This window comes from Petromyzon marinus, chromosome 52 (genome assembly GCF_048934315.1).
Source record: "Petromyzon marinus isolate PM22_M1 ecotype Great Lakes invasive population chromosome 52, UKy_Petmar_22M1.pri1.0, whole genome shotgun sequence".
NCBI lineage: Eukaryota > Metazoa > Chordata > Hyperoartia > Petromyzontiformes > Petromyzontidae > Petromyzon > Petromyzon marinus.
In genome coordinates this window covers 1,361,618-1,382,560 of record NC_133718.1, presented here as the reverse complement: position 1 = coordinate 1,382,560, position 20,943 = coordinate 1,361,618, and the positions used below count along the sequence as shown (strand labels likewise).

The 20,943-nt window shown below is 51.6% G+C and overlaps 1 protein-coding gene across 1 annotated transcript; it reads right to left on the bottom strand.

Annotated features, from left to right (window-relative positions):
• Positions 1-1,699: 1,699 nt before the first annotated feature.
• On the bottom strand, positions 1,700-19,695 carry CCDC124 (coiled-coil domain containing 124). The gene is made up of 5 exons (XM_076075106.1): positions 19,393-19,695; positions 15,266-15,458; positions 13,203-13,437; positions 10,478-10,601; positions 1,700-2,364 (listed from the first exon to the last, which is right to left on the bottom strand). The coding sequence occupies exons 2-5, from the start codon at positions 15,422-15,424 to the stop codon at positions 2,160-2,162; spliced, it is 723 nt and encodes a 240-aa protein (XP_075931221.1). The 5' UTR covers positions 15,425-15,458; positions 19,393-19,695; the 3' UTR covers positions 1,700-2,159.
• Between the last annotated feature and the right edge of the window lie 1,248 nt (positions 19,696-20,943).

Sequence of the window (20,943 nt, the reverse complement as noted above, 5' to 3'; positions counted from 1 at the left end):
CTACCCCGCCCCACCAGCCCTCCCCCTACCCCACCAGCTTCCCCCCCCCGCCCCACCAGCTCCCCCCCCCCTACCCCACCCCACCAGCTACCCCCCCTACCCCGCCCCACCAGCCCCCCCCTACCCCACCAGCTCCCCCCCCGCACCACCAGCTCCCCCCCCCCACACCCCGCCCCACCAGCTCCCCCCCCCCCTACCCCACCAGCTCCCCCCCCGCCCCACCAGCTCCCCCCCCTACCCCGCCCCACCAGCTCCCCCCCCCCTACCCCGCCCCACCAGCTCCCCCCCTACCCCCCCCCCACCCCGCCCCACCAGCTCCCCCCCCCCTACCCCGCCCCACCAGCTCCCCCCCCACCCCGCCCCACCGTCGTGCGAGCGGCCTGCGACTCGCAACCCCCAACGCGACAGGCAGGGGCTGGAGTGTGAGCCAAGGCGGACTTGAATCTCGCAACCTGGGCGTAGGAGTCCAGACGTCGCTTCACGCAAGACGCAGCCCCCCCCCTCCTCCTAAGCCATGAGCCGCTGTAACGCGGCGCGAACGTGAGCTGATGGGGATGGTGGTGCTGCAGTGGTCTGCAAGCCGCTGCGCTAGGAACTTGCCCAACCCGACTTTAATTCTATTGACGTGGGACAGTGCGTGGGGGGGGGAGTAGAGCGAGATGAGAGGGAGAGGCAGGAGAGTGAGTGGTGGGGAGTGGAGTGAGATGAGAGGGGAGAGGTAGGAGAATGAGTGGAGGGGAGTGGAGTGAGATGAGAGGGAGAGGTAGGAGAGTGGGTGGAGGGGAGTGGAGTGAGATGAAAGGGGAGAGGTAGGGGAGTGGGTGGGGGGGAGCAGAGCGAGATGAGAGGGGAGAGGTAGGAGAATGAGTGGAGGGGAGTGGAGTGAGATGAGAGGAAGAGGTAGGAGAGTGAGTGGAGGGGAGTGGAGTGAGATGAGAGGGGAGAGGTAGGAGAGTGCGTGGAGGAGAGTGGAGTGAGATGAGAGGGGAGAGGTAGGAGAGTGAGTGGAGGGGAGTGGAGTGAGATGAGAGGGGAGAGGTAGGAGAGTGCGTGGAGGAGAGTGGAGTGAGATGAGAGGGGAGAGGTAGGAGAGTGAGTGGAGGGGAGTGGAGTGAGATGAGAGGGGAGAGGTAGCAGAGCACGGAGAAGAATGGAGGTATTCTTTCGGTAAAGTCATGTAGAAAATAAATAAATTAAATAATAGAATACGACGTTTCGATCGCAACACAAGCAACCGTCATCAGGTAGAAAACAAACCGAGTGAACTTATAAATACAACACAACACAGAGAGTCGGCCAACACAACAGTCAGCACCTCACCTGGTTGAGTACGTTCTTACAAAGATTGCTAAACTTGAGAGACAAAACACAGACACGGAGACACACAGACAGACACACAAGCAGAGAGAGACAACACACAGACACAGAGCGAGACGCACAACATAGACGCGACTTTACCGAGAGAACCAGAGAGTAATTCCTGCAGTTACGAAAGCTTCAAATCAAGATTGGAGGTGGGGCACTGTGTGTTGTGTACGAGGGACGGTGACAGTGTGGGGTGGCGTTCAACGCTTCATCTAGCAGTGGATCGATAGGTGGATGATGATGACGACACCGACGACGATGATGGTGGTGGCTGATTGATGGCCGTTCTTGTTATCGTTAGCCGATGACCAAACCGCCCGATAATCGACCCAACTTGTCAGACAGAAAGCGTCGATTTATTTTGGGGTGGGGGTGGGGGGTAGGGGTGGGGTGTTACATCTTCCCGTCGTTAGTCTCCCCAGCCGATTTTAACAGCAATTTAAGTCGTGGCCCAGGGACGTGATGACCCAAACCCCCAGGGGCTGGGAACTCCCCGGGTCCAACGCCGGTACCCTGACCGGCGCGGCGTTTCTCACGCCGCAGTCGAGCTCTCGGCGCGCGTTCCGCTCGCCCCCCCCCCCCCCCCCCCACGTGCCGGGAGCTTCATTCCTCGCCGGGGGCTGCGCGTTGGGGCCGCGGAGAGAGAGAGAAGAGAGAGAAGAGAGAGAAGAGAGAGAAGAGAGAGGCGCTCGGGCCCCAACCCCGCAGACACGGCGACGATACGACGGTTCTGGAGGTGCGGGGGGAGACTCGGGGGTGGGATAGGGGAATGGGGGAGGGTCGGGGGGTCCAACTTATGCCTTGACGTTGTACGCGGCGTGCTTCTGGTTCATGGGGTTCTCCGGCGAGCGCATCCAGTCTTTCTTGAGCACCTGCTTCAGCTGGGACAGCCGCATGTTGGGGTTTTCCTTCTTCAGCCGGGGCAGGTGCAGCTCCTCGTAGGCCGTGTACGCCGCCTTCATCCTCCGCTCGGGGTGGTGGTCGACGTTCTCCTTGGTGCTGCGAGCACACACGCACACACACACAAACACACACACACACACAAACACACACACAAACACACACACAAACACACAAACACACACACACACAAACACACACAAACACACACACACACACAAACACGCACACACACACACACACACAAACACACACACACACAAACACACACACACACAAACACACACACACACAAACACACACACACACAAACACACACACACACAAACACACACAAACACGCACACACAAACACACACACACAAACACGCACACACAAACACGCAAACACACACACAAACAAACACACACGCACACACACGCACACACACACAAACACACACAAACACACACACACAAACACACACACACAAACACGCACACACAAACACGCAAACACACACACAAACACACGCACACACAAACACGCACACACACACACAAACACACACACACAAACACACACACACACACACAAACACACACACACAAACACACACACACAAACACACACACACAAACACACACACACACAAACACGCACACACAAACACGCAAACACACACACACAAACACACGCACACACAAACACGCACACACACACACACAAACACACGCGCACACACACAAACACACAAACACGCACACACAAACACGCACACACAAACACACACACACAAACACACGCGCACACACAAACACACACGCGCACACACAAACGCACACACACACACGCACACACAAACACGCACACACAAACACACGCGCGCACACACGCACACACAAACATACAAAAACATGCGCGCACACACGCGCGCACACACGTGCACGCGCACACACACACGCACACACAAACAGAGACAAGAAATGTTGTTAGCCATGCCGGGAATGAAACCGCGGTTGCCAGGTTCGTGGCACAGCTCATTAACCCTTGCTTTATAGACGCTGTCAGAGTCATCATTTGTTTGTGGTGTTTTAAATTAATAAACACATTCCAGTACCAAGCTCTCCTGTATACGAGGTGTTTGTATTTATTCATTAAGTGCAATTATTATTCACTTACGTATCCGAATGTTTTGCTGTCTGTGCTTTTTTTTTTAAGACTCCTGGAGCAAATGGCTTTTATCTGGCAATAAAGCTCTTCAATCTACCCGTGTATTAAAAAAAAAAGTTAATTATGCAATAACCCCTAACACTCACTTCAAATGGCCTGACATCGTTCACTTTTATAGGGGGAGTCCTCGTGCGCTCGAGGGGCTAATAGCGAGTCAGAGCCCCGTCGCCACCAGCAGTGCAGAACATCACCCGGATTGCCATCCGGGTGTGTAAAAAAAACAACCCCGTCACGTCAACTTGGAGCACAGTCACATCCCTGGGACATTTTTTTTGCCAGCATCAAAAATGATGAAAAATAGGAATCAGTTTAAAGCTTTCGTGACTGCGAGGATTGATCTTCTTTGGTTCTTTCGGTCAAGTCACGTAGAATGAGAATAAAATAATCAATTAATAAAATTAAATAACACAATAAAATTCGCACGACGTTTCGGTCACAACACAAGTGGCCTTCTTCAGGTGAAAGGAACAGACCTGTCGGGACGACAGAGCTTCAATGAACGTTAAGATTTGTAGCGTCTTTTAAGCTCTTTTAGAGAAGTGAGGCACCTTGACAAAGGGGTTTATTAATTGATGATTTTATTCTCATTCTACGTGACTTTACCGAAAGAACCAAAGAAAATCAGAATCAGTTTTGGTTCCTATCCGTGGGACCTTTATGCCGGTATCAAAAATGATTAAAAATATATAAATATATTAATGTTTATATATTTATATACTAAAAGGTTTCACCCCCTTTTGGCAATACAACGGGAGTTGTGTTAAGATGTTCAAACATCAAAAAGACAACATTAAGCACACACAGTACTTGTGGCAAACACGTGCAAACAAGCACGCTCTGATAACAATATACGCCATTGTCTTTGAAACTGATTGGCCTACACCAGAGACAGCGTCGTCTCACCAGTGCTAGACCAGAGGACACAACGCCTAAAGGCGAACGGTGCAAAGACAATGCAAGCATCAAAGTGACAGCTGCTTTATTGCCGGAAAGGATAATAATAATAAAAAAAACTATTCTCATTTTTTCGCGACACAGTGTTTCGCTCAGCTCTCGCAGAGACGGAGAGCGACTGGACGGTGCCGGCAGGGAGCACGGAGGGGCGGGAAGGCGGTAGCAGCGGCGGTAGCAGCGGCGGTAGCAGCGGCGGTAGCAGCGGCGGTAGCAGCGGCGGTAGCAGCGGCGGTAGCAGCGGCGGTAGCAGCGGCGGCATCCAGAGAGCGCCCTGGCGCTACTTTCCCCCTCCTCCAGATATTTATCCGCACCCCCGACTGGCACGGTTGGCTACGTACATCGCGAAAGACGCTCAACGTACGTACATTTAGAATACATTTAGGTGCTAGTGGCCAATTAGTGAGAGTACACGTACGTGAGGGACGAGGTGGGTGGGTGGGAGGGGCGGTTAGCGCTACGCTGCGCTATGAACCTGGCGACCCGGGTTCGATTAGCACTCACGGCCAACACCCAGTGGCGACTATCTGAACTGGTCCTGGGCCTCCACTAGGTCGACTCAGCCTCAAAATGACAAAGGTGGTCAGGCGTGGTGCTAGACACCCACCCCCTCTCGTATGGCGTGTCGGCCTTCGTAGGTGCTCGCTAAAAGCACTTGCCCCAACAGTCTGTTCAGGCTATACGGGGGACCTTTGACGTCGTCTTTACGTTCTATACCCGTACAGATGGACGCAGATGCAGATGAGTCCCCACTTGCTGCACCAACTTCTCCTGGCGAGCCAGGGTAATTGTCACCTCCTTGAAGCCCAGGGGAAGGGGAGTTTCACAACTTGTGTTCGGGTTCTAGCTGCTGCCTCCACAGAACGTGGAGTTTACAGACCACGTGCAGCAAAGCCACAAGCTGCCCCACAAAGGGGATTCAACAACGGCTGCAAAGACAAAGATCCCCTATAGATTTTAACAGACTGTTGGGGCAAGTGCTGTTAGCGAGTGGCACCTATGACGGCTGACGCGGCACACGAGGCGGTGGGTGGCCAGCTCCACGCCCGGGCGTCTTCGACTCCTTCGTGGCCAAGTTTATACACACCGCACCGGGCACACATTTGAGGCCGAGTCGACCTAGGGGAGTCCCAGGACCGGTTCAGATAATCGTCACCCATGCTGGTCGTGAGCGGGAATCCAACGCTGGCAACTGGGTTCGTAGCGCAACGTGCTAACCACCGCGCCACCGCTCCCCACACACGCACACAAATCTAAGTCAGACGCAGGACTGAACCGCAAATTCCAGCGCTGGCAGTCTCCGTATTACGCAGCGCTGCCGCCGGATTCGAACCGCGAACCTCCGCAAGCAGCGGTGAACGCACGACCGTGAGAGGCGACTTGAGGGAACTCAAAAGTAGTTCACACATCGCTCGCCACCGACGCGGGCCGCGGCCAGGAATCAACGCTCGGCGTCGCCGCATTCGCCGTGCGGTGGCAACGAGCGACCGGGCCGCCGCGATGGTCACGCGAGCGTGAAATTCATTTCGCCGTGCGACGTCACGAACCCCACGACGCCGTGGGAATGCAACGGGCGGGGCGGTGGTAACGAGGTAGAAAATCCACGCACGCACGCACGGATCGATTCCCCGCCCGGACGTGCGGTTTGTCCGCGAAGAGCGGCGGTGCACCGTCGACATTTGACGAGCCGACGTTGCGACGTCATCGAGAGATGATGAGGGAGGGGTGGGGGGGGAGGGGCGAGGCGAGGCGAGGCGCTCGCTCGCCGTGCTTGACGTCGTTTTGCCCGTTTCCCGTTTGGCCACCGTCGGACACGTTCCGGGCGCTCGACCGTCCGATCGACGCGGGCGGCTACCGTCGCTCTCTCCAGGGAGACGTCACCCCGACGGCGACGCGACAACTTCACACTCGAGCGTCCGTACGGGAGCTATCAAGACCCCACCGCGCCCCTCCAACGACAGACATTAAACCTGGGAACCTCACACATTCTTCTCTCTCCACCTTCCCCCTTCATCTCATCTCCCCCCCGGTTCCCACGCTCCCTCATCCGTCTCTCTCCCTTGTCTGCAGTAGCCTCTCTTCCTCTGCCCCCGCCTGCTCCCTTCCCCTCCACTCTCCACACACTTCCCCCTCAATTTCTGCCTCCCCTCCCTCCCTCCCTCACCCCCGACTATCCAGGTTGGCTACCTGCGTGTGGTGGTGTATGAAGTTCAGCGCACAGTGCATACATATTCACGAGACACATGACCGCTGGCAAGCGAACCGTCTCCACTCTGGCCAAGTCAATGAGGGTTGGAACGGGTTGGGGTACAAACACCCTAACCCTAACCCAAAGCTCCCGCGTCTGGCCTGTAACGTGCCGGTGGCCCAAGTGCTATGAGCGAGCACCTCACAAACATACATACGAACCGTACACAAGCTGTTCAATCCGGGCGAGGTTATTGATAATAATTGGGGGAAAGAGATGATGGGAGGGAATTCCATCTGTCCGACAAACACCGAGCGGCCAGCAACAAACAGCACTGTTACATTTAACACCTTGTAGGGCTTTCGCGACCAATATTATGAATAACCGTTGACCTTTTGCGGTCACATTGCCACGTCAGCAGAACGAACGTCACGTGACTCCCACCACTCGTTTGTGGGGCTCGGGCTTCCGTGTGCCATCTCATTTCCTTTCGGCAAATGCAACAGATTAAATAACATTTTTACTGAATAAACTCTTTATTATTGCATTGTTGAGGCTCTCAAAACGCCCTGGCGTGAAGGGCGCCGTATCATTAATAAATAAATAACAATCGCAGCAATAAATCATTATAATTACGAATGGGCGTGCAGAGGTAACACTTGTGCCGCTCAGCAAGAAATGCCAGGGCTGGCAGTCTGTGCAGGTCTTCGTCTTTGGCGTTTGTGTGTTCTCCCCCTGTTCTACAGAGTGAGTGAGTAGAGTTTGTGTGATCTCCCCCTGTTCTACAGAGTGTGAGTAGAGTTTGTGTGTTCTCCCCCTGTTCTACAGAGTGAGTGAGTGGAGTTTGCGTGTTCTCCCCTTGTTCTGCAGAGTGAGAGTGAGTGGAGTTTGTGTGTTCTCCCCCTGTTCTACAGAGCGAGAGTGAGTGGAGTTTGCGTGTTCTCCCTCTGTTCTGCAGAGTGAGTGAGTGGAGTTTGTATGATCTCCCGATGTCCTACAGAGTGAGTGAGTGGAGTTTGTATGATCTCCCCCTGTTCTACAGAGTGAGTGAGTGGAGTTTGTGTGATCTCCCCCTGTTCTGCAGAGTGAGTGAGTGGAGTTTGTCTGATCTCCACCTGTTCTGCAGAGTGAGTGGAGTTTGTATGATCTCTCCCTGTTCTGCAGAGTGTAAGTGGAGTTTGTATGATCTCCCCCTGTTCTACAGAGTGAGTGGAGTTTGTATGATCTCCCCCTGTACTGCAGACTGAGTGAGTGGAGTTCGTATGTTCTACACCTGTTCTGCAGAGTGAGTGGAGTTTGTATGATCTCCTCCTGTTCTACAGAGTGAGAGTGAGTGGAGTTTGTATGATCTCCCCCTGTTTTGCAGAGTGAGTGAGTAGAGTTTGTGTGATCTCCCCCTGTTCTACAGAGTGAGAGTGAGTGGAGTTTGTATGATCTCCCCCTGTTCTACAGAGTGAGTGGGTGGAGTTTGTATGTTCTACCCCTGTCCTACAGAGTGAGAGTGAGTGGAGTTTGTATGATCTCCCCCTGTTCTGCAGAGTGAGAGGAGTTTGTATGATCTCCCCCTGTTCTGCAAAGTGAGTGAGTGGAGTTTGTATGATCTCCCCCTGTCCTACAGTTGAGTGGAGTTTGTATGATCTCCCCCTGTTCTACAGAGTGAGAGTGAGTGGAGTTTGTATGATCTCCCCCTGTTCTACAGAGTGAGTGAGTGGAGTTTGTATGATCTCCCCCTGTTCTGCAGAGTGAGAGGAGTTTGTATGATCTCCCCCTGTTCTGCAAAGTGAGTGAGTGGAGTTTGTATGATCTCCCCCTGTTCTACAGAGTGAGAGTGAGTGGAGTTTGTATGATCTCCCCCTGTTCTACAGAGTGAGTGAGTGGAGTTTGTATGATCTCCCCCTGTTCTGCAGAGTGAGAGGAGTTTGTATGATCTCCCCCTGTTCTGCAAAGTGAGTGAGTGGAGTTTGTATGATCTCCCCCTGTCCTACAGAGTGAGAGTGAGTGGAGTTTGTATGATCTACCCCTGTTCTGCAGAGTGAGTGAGTGGAGTTTGTATGATCTCCCCCTGTTCTACAGAGTGAGAGTGAGTGGAGTTTGTATGATCTCCCCCTGTTCTACAGAGTGAGTGAGTGGAGTTTGTATGATCTCCCCCTGTTCTGCAGAGTGAGAGGAGTTTGTATGATCTCCCCCTGTTCTGCAAAGTGAGTGAGTGGAGTTTGTATGATCTCCCCCTGTCCTACAGAGTGAGTGGAGTTTGTATGATCTCCCCCTGTTCTACAGAGTGAGAGTGAGTGGAGTTTGTATGATCTCCCCCTGTTCTACAGAGTGAGTGAGTGGAGTTTGTATGATCTCCCCCTGTTCTGCAGAGTGAGAGGAGTTTGTATGATCTCCCCCTGTTCTGCAAAGTGAGTGAGTGGAGTTTGTATGATCTCCCCCTGTTCTACAGAGTGAGTGAGTGGAGTTTGTATGATCTCCCCCTGTTCTGCAGAGTGAGAGGAGTTTGTATGATCTCCCCCTGTTCTGCAAAGTGAGTGAGTGGAGTTTGTATGATCTCCCCCTGTCCTACAGAGTGAGAGTGAGTGGAGTTTGTATGATCTACCCCTGTTCTGCAGAGTGAGTGAGTGGAGTTTGTATGATCTCCCCCTGTTCTACAGAGTGAGAGTGAGTGGAGTTTGTATGATCTCCCCCTGTTCTACAGAGTGAGTGAGTGGAGTTTGTATGATCTCCCCCTGTTCTGCAGAGTGAGAGGAGTTTGTATGATCTCCCCCTGTTCTGCAAAGTGAGTGAGTGGAGTTTGTATGATCTCCCCCTGTCCTACAGAGTGAGAGTCAGTGGAGTTTGTATGATCTACCCCTGTTCTACAGAGTGAGTGAGTGGAGTTTGTATGATCTCCCCCTGTTCTACAGAGTGAGTGAGTGGAGTTTGTATGATCTCCCCCTGTTCTGCAGAGTGAGAGGAGTTTGTATGATCTCCCCCTGTTCTGCAAAGTGAGTGAGTGGAGTTTGTATGATCTCCCCCTGTCCTACAGAGTGAGAGTGAGTGGAGTTTGTATGATCTACCCCTGTTCTGCAGAGTGAGTGAGTGGAGTTTGTATGATCTCCCCCTGTTCTACAGAGTGAGAGTGAGTGGAGTTTGTATGATCTCCCCCTGTTCTACAGAGTGAGTGAGTGGAGTTTGTATGATCTCCCCCTGTTCTACAGAGTGAGTGAGTGGAGTTTGTATGATCTCCCCTTGTTCTACAGAGTGAGTGAGTGGAGTTTGTATGATCTCCCCCTGTTCTCCAGAGTGAGTGGAGTTTGTGTGTTCTACCCTTGTTCTCCAGAGTGAGTGGAGTTTTATGTGCCGCCCCCTACTGCAGGACCCTCCTGAAGTAAGAGAGACTCCGTGAGGCTTTCCTCGCGGGGAAACGAACGTGAACAAACGAAACCGAGGGGGCTGGAGAGACACTAAAACTACATCTTTTTATTTTACCAGGTAAGCCCCCACTGAGCTATGTGTAGCTCTTTTTCAGAAGCGACCTGGCCACAAAATGATAGCTCGACGAAGCGGCCGCTTATCACGTGGGAATTTATAGCAGCCAAATATCTCACATGCGGAGGGAAAAACCGGAGGACCCGGAGAAAAATCCACGCGACCACAGTAAGCGAGACACGCAAACTCCAAATATACAGCAGCAGGCGTCAGGGTCGGGATCGAACCCACGACCTCCTGTATACCAGGCGAAGTAGTTAACATCTCCTAGCCACCGTGATGATGATGAGAGAGAGAGAGACACGCAAACTCCAAATATACAGCAGCAGGCGTCAGGGTCGGGATCGAACCCATCACGACCCGAAGAACAGGCCAGCAGCGGAGCGACGTACCTGAGGGCCGCGATGGCGTCGTCCACGGACCGGGCTTCCACCGCGTCGTCGGCAGCCACCAGCCGGTTGATGTTCTCCTCCAGCGGTTGGTCGGCTTGAGTCACCGCCTTGCCCGCGACGCCGCCTGAATGGGGGAAGGCGAGCGTCGGCACCGCGGGCGGCTCGGGCAAAACGGCCGTCGTTCCAACGGCAACGCAACACCGCCAAACCGGTAACCGGGTTTCAGAAATCGCGTAGCTCCCCCCCCCCCCAAGCCTCCCCACACGCTCTCCCCCTCTCCCGTTTCTCAAGTGTCGAGTTGCCGGGTCAACGATTCTGTTGCGATTGTTGTTGTTGTTGTTATTGTTGTTGTTAACGACCGCTCCGCTTGGCACGCGCGAGACGTTCAAACGACACAGCGGTGGTGGGGGCGCTAGGGCACGGCATGGTATGGTGTGTTCGCCCACGTTGCTCGGCTCAAAAGGTTAAAGGCGCAGCCCTGCAAGTGTTCTCGATCGCTCACGCGACTGCTGGCGGAAGGGGGCCTCTCCGCTAGAGGGAGCACTCGAGGGCGCCGCGGTGGCAAGATGTTAACTACCTCGCCTGATATGCAGGAGGTCGTGGATTCAATCCCGACCCTGACGACTGCTGTATATTTGGAGATTGCATGTCTCTCTCTATCTCTCTCTCCCCATGGTGGCGTGGATTTTTGATCAAGGTCCTCCGGTTTTTCCAACCGCATTTGGCTGCTGCCTTTAGAATATTTGGCTGCTGATAAGCCACGACGTAGAGCTATCACTTGTCGCCAGGTCACGTGTGAAAAAGAGCTACATAGCTCAGTGTGCCTTGCCTGGTAAAATAACAGTTTAGTTTCAGTATTTGGGATTTGGGCTAATATTGCACGCTGACCGGGCGTCCTGTAAGAGGTGGGCGTACCCATGCTTTACCCCACCACACTCGCCAACCTGCCAATTGACCGTGGGTGAACCCAATCAGACTGCTGAGTGGACCGAGGCGGTGAGGATGATGATTGGGGGGGGGGGGTGGGGGGTGGGGGAATTTAAGAAACCTGCCCCATTGTTAGTGCTGCCGGGCCGGGAGATGGAATCGAAACGGCGACCTCTAAATTGATTCCCGAATCGACCGGAGAACGTCCAGTGCGCTAACCGTGACACCGCAGCAACATCCCTTGTAGTACTACTGTGTTTTCCATAATCGAGGTTTCCTCGGTTAGATCACGTAAATGTGTTGTTAAACCCGCCACCACCCGACGCAGCCAATTCTTCACTAGTACAGCACACCGGTGTGTTGGAGAGCCAAGCCACAACATTTACAATCTGAGTACGCGATCTAAACCAAAAAACCTCGACTATGGAAGATTTTGGTCACGAAAACCTACGTGTTAAACAAACTGTATTTTACCGGGAAGTAATGATATTTTTTTATATTCTGTTAAAATAATATGAAACTTGGGTCTTATTTGCAAGGATGCTCCAGGTTAAATGGTATGGTTGATTTATGAATCATACAGTGAATAAAATGACATTTGTTACTGCACCTCCGATCAGCATGGTTGGCTACGTACGGTGCAAAAGGGGTTCAACATACGTACATCCGTACATACATCCGTACATACAGGGACAATAAAACTCATTTCGAGCGGTATTGGTAGTCCGTGCAGGTCAGCACACGCAGGCATTAGCTGATGAGATCATGCAAATTATAATTTGCCTTCTAGCTTTACCCCTACTCACCTTCAGCGAGACGTTTTCTCAAGAAACTTTTCAAATCCACGACTGCAACTGATGGCAATATTTGTTGCACTGCCATCAGTTGCACGACAGCCAACCTGATGTTAAATTCTCAAAGCTGGAATATGGGCAACTTAAGTGCCGTGTGTCTTTGTAGGCATCAGCGGCCAGGCCAAGACCATCAAGTACAACTGAGAAATCGATTTCAGTCTGTGTGGCAATATGGGTTAATATGCTAGCCTGTGATTTCTGTTAAACGATAGGCCTCTCTGTAAGTCTGTGAGTTGCATTAAAAGTGTATGGGTCGTATGGAAGTCTACGGGTCGATTCTCTGCACCAGCCTTTTGGTATCTGCACAAGTCACTGGTAACCGGGCTGACACCAATTAAATCACCACTCTTTAGAACCCGATTTAATCACAACTCAGCCTATGTGTGCCTATGTGTCTCTCTGTCAGTCTACGGGGCCTCTACGAAGTCTGAGTATCTATGTACAATATGGGTGGGTGACCAGGCTCGTACCATCAACTCACTGATAACTGACGGTGCAAGCTCAACGATTTGACCTCCCGAGCCATCCGGCGACCTCCATCTGGCATCATCATGATCGTTATCACGCGTGTTGTTCGGCATGATGTCTGACGTTTCGCTCCCACGTGACAATTCAGTTCAGCATTATAAATTGGTATAGGGCAGCGATGTGGCCCAGCAGTAGCGGTTCAAATCTGACAGCTCCCCTTATGAATACTTTGTTGTATCAACCATGAACGACTACGCGCCGCCTGCATCACAGTGGATGTTTAAAATCTCCTGCTCATTACAGAATCGGAATCGTTATTCATACGGGAGGAATTCGACGAGCGTTAAAGCTCCTTTTTCCACAGGCGTCCAGCCGCCGATGTCATTCATGAAGGAGCAAGGCCTTGGTGTGGTGGCCTCACGGGTCCAAATTGACCAAGGGCGCCAAGCGTCGCCGTCGCAGCGGGCAGCCTTCACCTTCGCCGTCCGAGCCGTTGGTGCGCTCCTCCTGCTCGCGCTTGAGCGCCTCGCCGATCTGCGCTCGCGTCACTTTGCCGCCGCCGCCGCCGCCCGCCGCCGCCGCCGCCGCCGCCGCCGCCGCGGCCGCCTGCTTGGCGGCGCGGCCCTTCAGGCTGGCCTGCTCCTCGTCCAACAGCCGCTGGGCCTCCTTCTTGCGCTCCAACTGCTCCAACCGCTTCTTCTCGCGCTCCACCTGCGCGTTCCGCGGTGCGGGGGGAAGGGGGGGTTATTAGTTGTTTTGGTTACACCCGCAGGGGTGCGGCTCCAAGCGTCCCGTAACGAGGGCCACTCCAAGGGAGGTCGCCGATTCATCGCGGCGAGCGGTCGCGCGGTTTCCACGAGCCACCCTGAATACTGTCCAGCCGCAAATGTAATCAGCGTCATCGCCACGTCGGCTTTAAAGCCCTCAGCATCTTCAAAAGTGAAATCCTCGAAGTAACGTCATACGTTGCTGTGGGTTTTCGCAGCAAATGCTACAATTCGAAATAAGATTTTTTGAGGCTAGGCCACATAATGATCCGGCCAAATTTGTTACAAGACCCTCCACCACCCGACACAGCAAAACAAATTAAATTGTCACGAATACAAGCGTTCAACAAAGCACGCCGATAGTTACCGTTTCAACTCACTGTTGAAGCTGAAGAGCAACTCTCGTAACCAGGTTTATTGATCAGATACGTTGAATTTCGCTAGAAACTACGTCAAGCATCTTCAGGACAAGATCCAGGAAGTCAGGATAAAATCCAGGAAGTAAGAAGAACCGTGTCGCCTGACCCCGCTTTCTGAAACATGTCTCACGACATCACAGCAACAACGAATCAGATATAAACTAGATCTTAACGACTACATATAGCTCGGTGGTTCCTGCGAACATACAAGAGAAGGCCAAAGCAGATTTCGCTGCCCTCAAAACAAATTATTTCCGGAGAGTTCTTTACATTTCTTATAAAGATCGTGCTATAAACACAGAACGGACCGAGATAAAGAATAAAGACTAACAACTATGGTACGAAGACACGATCAGGAGGAATGGTAATGGTGACCGACTGCAGAGTCACGACAGAAGTGTGCCTTCGTGTGTCAATTGCAAGCACAGCGGAAACTGTAGGCTCACTACATTTGCCAACTCGGTTTTAATCACAGGCGACCCGTCGTGTTGCCAACTCAACGATGCTGTCGCTATAGTAAGCGACTTTCTGAGTTTCCCCGTGACCAAAATGTCAAAGCGAAAACAATTCAGAGACTTTCTGGGCCGTGGACATTACAAAGATCTAGTAGCGGACTCAGGTTTGGATTATGAATCCCGTGTCGGTGGATTACGTTTAATACACGGTTAATTGTCTCGTAACATTTCTGAAAACTGCAGAAAGTCCGTCCAGCGATACCCGGTGACTTTTTGATAGTTTGGAGACCCGAAAGAGTTAGCAAGACCGCAGGTGGCTGCCTTGGTTCAAAGAGGATTCTGAGTAGAGACAATTCTGGCACCCCCCCCCGCCCCGAGTCACCTGGCCACCTCACGCGAGAATCCACTTTGAACCGACGCATCGCTAGGGGCCCCAGCATATGGCAACGGCTAAAGGTGCAAGTCTCCTACAATTGGTTGCTCACAATCGCCGCTCGGGAGAGCTCCAGAGAGCCTCTCTGGCGCACGGCCCGTTCCCATCAAGGCTCGTCTGGCTGGCTTACATCCAGTCGACTACTTTGGGGATTAACTTTTAAGTAAACCCCAGGACGACCATGAAGCAGAGCCTGAGCAGCTAATTGGGGCCCTTCCTGCTGAAATAAATTGAATGCATCTCGCCAAAAACCCACATTTTAAGTACACCGAAGCACAAAGTCGCGACGTAAAAAAGGTGGAATACATGTCATTTCATCGTCATCGTCGGCCACCATCGATCCACTGTTGGATGTAGGCCTCCCCGAAGCTGCCGCCAACCTATCACGCTTCGACGAATCCGACCGCGCGACAATGGCAATGGGGCACCGTGAAACACAGCGGCGCGTCACCCCGCGGCACGCACCTTGCGCTGCTCCTTCTTGAGCACGTTCTTGTCATCCTCCACCCAGAGGGCATCCTCCACCTCCTTCTGCTTCTTGGCCGTGGCGACCGCCTTGGCCTCCTCCTTGCGGACGCGGGCCGCCGCCGCCTTGGTGTTCTCGGTGGAGAACTTCTTTGGCATCGCCTCCCTGCCGACCGCAGCCTGGGCCAGGCCCTAGATGGGTGAGAGCAGACGAGGGAGAAGCTGCTGCGGTGTGCCACGCTTGCGGCAAAGTGGCGTTCGCCCCGGAGACACATTCGATGCGAGTGACCGTTTCCTCTCATCGTTAGATAATCTCATTTGTATTCAAATAGCACATCGACCAAGGCGCTGAACAAAGAATGTACAGTAAAACCTTGTACAGTGTAAAACCTTGGATTGCGAGCATAATTCGTTCCGGAAACGTTGTTTGTAATCCAAAGCACTCGTATATCAAAGTACTCGTACATCAGTTGTGATCACGTGACGCTCGGCAGACAAAGCGTATACGTACTACTCGCATTGCAAGACCTCGCTCGTTTATCAAATTAATATTTATTTAACATTTTTGCTCGTCTTGCAAAACACTCGCAGACCAAGTTACTCGCAATCCAAGGTTTTACTGGAACTGTTTGTAAGGCAGAAGAGCATGGTGCGATGAGATGAGTTGATTAGAAGGGTGGTAGTTACGTGAATGACGACGATGCATGAAATAAACAATGAGTGGCTAATGATGAGTAAGCACGATGATGAATTGGTAGGGAGGTTGGGAAAGAGAGGGATGGAGTTAATGATGGGGAAGGGAGGCGAAAGGGGAGTTTGTAAAGCTACCATTATTACAGGGTAAACGTTTATCTTCTTCCAGAGGCGGGTCTAGAAACTTCCGAAAAGTGTGGTGCGTGGTCCTGCATTAAGAAATAAGCACAAAAAATTTCACTGCTAAATATCAATTAACTGACAATTTCCGGGGTATCGATCCAGCCGATCGTCCATTAAATCTCCCTCCCATCGTCTCTTTTACCAAAGTGCCCATCGACATCCACAGCCCTGGTGTCAATCCACTGCTGGGTGAGGGCCCTGCCACGCTTTGCGGACCGTGGGGGATTATACGACCATAAGTCACCACGCGGGTTGGTGAAGGCAGGAGCATAGAAGTATAGTACAGCACTTAACTATGCACGGTCTTCAACCTTGCAGGGACATTGCCTCGCATCTCCGATTAGCATGGTTGGCTATGTACGGTGTGAAAGAAGTTCAAGATAAATACAGGGTGCTTAAAATAAATGTAAACTTATATGGGACTATCGTTTTTAATGGAAAAAGAATGGATAATACACTGTAACATGATAACAAATGTAATTTTAATAGCTTCAAAAATTCAATGATTCTCCACTTGTTCGCCATCATTGTCAACACGTGCCTGGAATCTTCTCCAGGTGGTCTCCAGAGCCCGGAGGAACATTTCTTTTGGTATTGTTGCAAATTCTTAGAAGTGTTAACATTCTTTTGAAGCACCTTGTACATACATCCAGGCTTAGCATCTAGTAACTAATGAGTGCAGTCCGGATGTTTGGTCTAAGGCCAACAATGCTAGCTTATACTTTACCTTCTTATAGAATACTTAAATTTTGATTTAAAGCTTTCGTGACGACTGCAGGGATTCATATTCTTGGTTCTTTCGGTAAAGTCACCACGTAGAAGGCTCACATGACATTGACTTCTCCAAGACAGAGGTTCTCTGCAAGCCATCTGGCTACCATGAGAGATTCGTTCATGAGGCTATCCACATATACAAACACAGAGACAATTTCAACCGAGAAGATGGATTCTGGCTTAGCAATCATTGGAAGGATTTGATAAACCATTTCGGTTCTTAATTGATTGTTCACGCTTACAGTGGCTTTCAGACCGCATCCATTATTTTCGTCTCCCCCCTCCTCTTTTCCGAACATAGATGGACTCGTCCATCTGAAGAAACTGTCAAATCGCTCTCCGTGGTGCTAACGTTAACAAAAAACGCCACTTTTTCAAATTTTCCTGCTGTGGTTTTCACACCTGATGATGATTGCTTGTGTTGCAGTCGAAACGTCGTGAGAATTTTATTGTTTTATATATATTTTTTTATTTTATTGTTTCCCATCTACGTGACTTCACCGAAAGAACCAAGAATATAAGAAATACTGTTCATGATTATATAGTTTGTCTTTGTCTCGAAATTCTATCCCGAGGGTGCAATCAGCATGATGTCATGAGGCTAAACCAACCAATCAGAATGCTCTCAGAGGCCAATGCATCGCCCCCTGCGTTAAGAGAATGGCCCACGGAAGAAGATGACGCAAAATGCTTCCCAAAATCTTTTCAAGCGACCTCTTAATCACACATCACGGGGCTGACAGATATCCACGTTACATGACAGCCAAACCGATATTTATAATTAAGCGCAGAAACCAAATTTCACGTGATGACGTCATTTTTGTATGCAGTCATTGGTGATGGGAGGCTGAATTGAGAACCACAAATTGGTCTCAGAGCCTGTGGGACTTTATGTGAGACTATGGGTCTCTGTGAGTCTATGGCTTTCTACGCGACTCTATACGTATCTATGTGAGACATTGGGTCTCTGTGAGTCTATGGCTTTCTACGCGACTCTATACGTCTCTATGTGAGACTGTTGACCTCGGTGAGACTTATGGGTTCCTGTGATTCTATGGGTTTCTATGCCAAACCTATGTAAGTCTAGGGGTCTCTATGTAAATAAATGGGTCTTTATGTGAGTCTATGGACCTCTTTGTGAAACTATGGATTTATATGCGAGCCTATGGGTCTCTGCGAGTCTATGCGTCTCTATGCAAGTCTATGCGAGTCTATGGACTTACATGTGAAACTAAGGATTTATATGTGAAACAACGGGCCTCGATGTCAAAATATGGGTCCTATATATGTATCAGTGGGTCGCCAATCGAGCCTGTGGGTCTCTATGTGAGACTAGGGGTGTCTTTAAACCTGGGGGTCTCTGTGCGAATCATTAAGAGCGCCGGGGAAAGAGACCCTCGACTGCCTAAGACACGAGAGGGCCGGTCCAATCGTGGGTGGCAGGAACCCGGTGATTAAAACCCAGGCGCGTCTCAGCTGTGAGCTGGTTCGGCACTGGCCACTGAGCCAACGCGATTCCGATGACTGCTCAGGTTCACGACGACCCCGCTGTTGTCTCTGCTGGTGATGGATGACCCCCCCCCCCCCACAAGGATTGCACTCGGGAGCCAGCCCCGTGACACACACCCGCGGTAGTCTTAACAACACAAAAGCACCGTCAGTTTAACACGTAGGCTTTCGCGACACAATATCGACCCCCCAACACAACAACCTCCTGTATCGTGGACAAACCACTGCCGAACGCACACAACGCGCTGAGCAGCCCGACCATTGCCCGCACAACTGGTATTTATCGCGCGGTGGAAGTTCCACGTTCCTGTGACGGGAGCTCTGACATCCACAGGCAAAGTATAATAACGTTTAACAAAGGACCACGATAGCCGTGATGCCCGAGTGACTGATCAAGAAGACGATGCTGGTGATGATGCTGGGGTTTGTTTATTTGCCGAGCACAGGCCCGAAGGCCCCAATACGCCATGCGACCAGCCACAAACGGCACGATCGAATTGAGAAATATTTTAAGAAGCCGATGATACATCACTGATGATGATGATATCGTCAGATATGTCGTACTGATAAGTGCTAGTAATGCTGCTGCTGTTTATAATAATACACTCATTAAATTCAACTCCTGATTGTTCCAACAGCATATTATCCCTCGACTAAAAAGACCGCGCTTCCGGGGCAGCACCCATTCTACACAATAGTTCCTTAATCCACGCCAGCGGTAACTCCACATTCCTCTGGCCGGGATCGCTTGCGGAACGCCGCAGGCATCAGAGTGGCCCCAACCAGGCATAGCGCGAATGATGCAGCGCGAATGAATGATAGCTCGTGCGAGGCGCCTCTCCGTAGCGCCTCGAATGCAACATTCAGAGAGGTGAATTGGGAGTCGGTTAATTTGCGGTAATGATGTTCGAGCGCGGAGGGGTGTTTTGAGGGAAGTGAGACTCGCGGACCCTCGCGAACCCTTACCCCGGGAGTCCAACTGGGAAGTCGCTGAGAGGCGGAGGCCTCGCCGAGTCGCTCACGATGCGAGTCGGCGTCACCCAACACACCCACCCCAGGGACCCCAAAGCGGTGCCTGCCAACAGATTGGGTGTTTTTTTTTGTTTGTGCAACAATAAAGCGTCTAAAAGATATTCACATTGTTGTGATGTCGTTTAAATTTTTTTTTAAAAATCTCCCTTTGCAAATCCGTTTTAGTAAATAATTTGCGTGAAACGCTTGATGAGTGACGCGCTTGCTTCGAGAGGTGAGGCGACAGCGGCCATGGTAGTCAGGGAGGCGACGTCATGGGGGTGGGAGTGTGGGGGGGGTATTGTAAGCGGAGAGGGGGGGCGATGCTACAACGGAAATGACGTCACCCCCTCTCCACCCGTCAAGCCGCGGCGTCTCCCCTACGCAAGATGGCCGCCCGCGACTTCACGACCCCCCCCCGCGCGAAGTCGCTGCGAGGGCGCTGGCGCTCGGACACGGAACGTCGAAAGCGCCTCCCAGTCGCCCGCTCAGCAGTCGCGGTCACAACGCCTCACGGCCGCGAAGTTGTCGTCTTCATCCGTCGCAGGGCGCCGTCACACTCTTCAAATACAGTTTGACGTCGAGCGGGCGGTAAGCGGCAGTGTCCGACATTTGGCGTTCGACGGTTTGGGAGCAACTCTCCCCCGTGTCGCCCCCTGCCACTACCTGGGGGCTGCGCCTCTAGTCGTCAAAGGGCGCCCCCCGCCCCCTCTCTCTCTCACCACGACTCTCATTATCGTTCGCTGATTGCCGCTGGCAAACCTCACTAATTGGCTGTGTCAGGTGGTGGCGGGTTTAACGACACATTTACGCGATCTCACCCCAAAAAAAAAACCACACCTACATTACGGATGACATTGGTCGTCTTAAACTTGTTTAGAACTGTTGGCGTCAGGGGCCTGTCTGTGATGGCCACATCAATGCGCCCGATCCCTTCAAGATAAACTCAACTTTTTACTTTTTCGGAGGTGGAAAATTAATAGACGACGACGTTTCGATCGCAACACAAGCAACCGTCATCAGGTGACACAAACACAGCAGGAGAACTTCTGACGCAGGATTTTCTACCTCCGTGACTTTTACCGAAAGAACCAATGGATTCCTGCAGTCACGAAAGCTTCAAATCAAGATTTTTTTTAATAATTTTACCGTGGGGATCTCTTAAGCCCATAAAATGAAAACGTACTGACGTACCGACGAACGTTCCCCTAACCCACGTGACTAAATCCCTAACCCCAAAAGTATAAACTAAAATTGTTTTTATTTTACCAGGTAAGGCCCCACTGAGCTGTATTTTCAGAAGCGACCTGGCCACAAATGAAAGCTCAACGAAGTTGGCTTATCATCATGTTGGAATTTTCACAGCCAAATACTTTAAACCCATGCTTCTAAACGTGGAAGGGAAAAACCTGAGGACCCGGAGAAAAATCCACGCGACCGCGGGGAGAGAGACACAACAAACTCCAAATATACAGCAGCAGCAGGCGTCAGGGTAGGGATCGAACCCA

Coding starts and splice junctions, on each gene's coding strand:
- CCDC124 (XM_076075106.1), bottom strand. CDS start 15,424: ATGCCAAAGAAGTTCTCCACCGAGAACACCAAGGCGGCGGCGGCCCGC. Junction 13,438..15,265: donor TCAAGAAGGAGCAGCGCAAG/GTGCGTGCCGCG, acceptor CGGAACGCGCAG/GTGGAGCGCGAGAAGAAGCG. Junction 10,602..13,202: donor CAACGGCTCGGACGGCGAAG/GTGAAGGCTGCC, acceptor TCCCCCATTCAG/GCGGCGTCGCGGGCAAGGCG.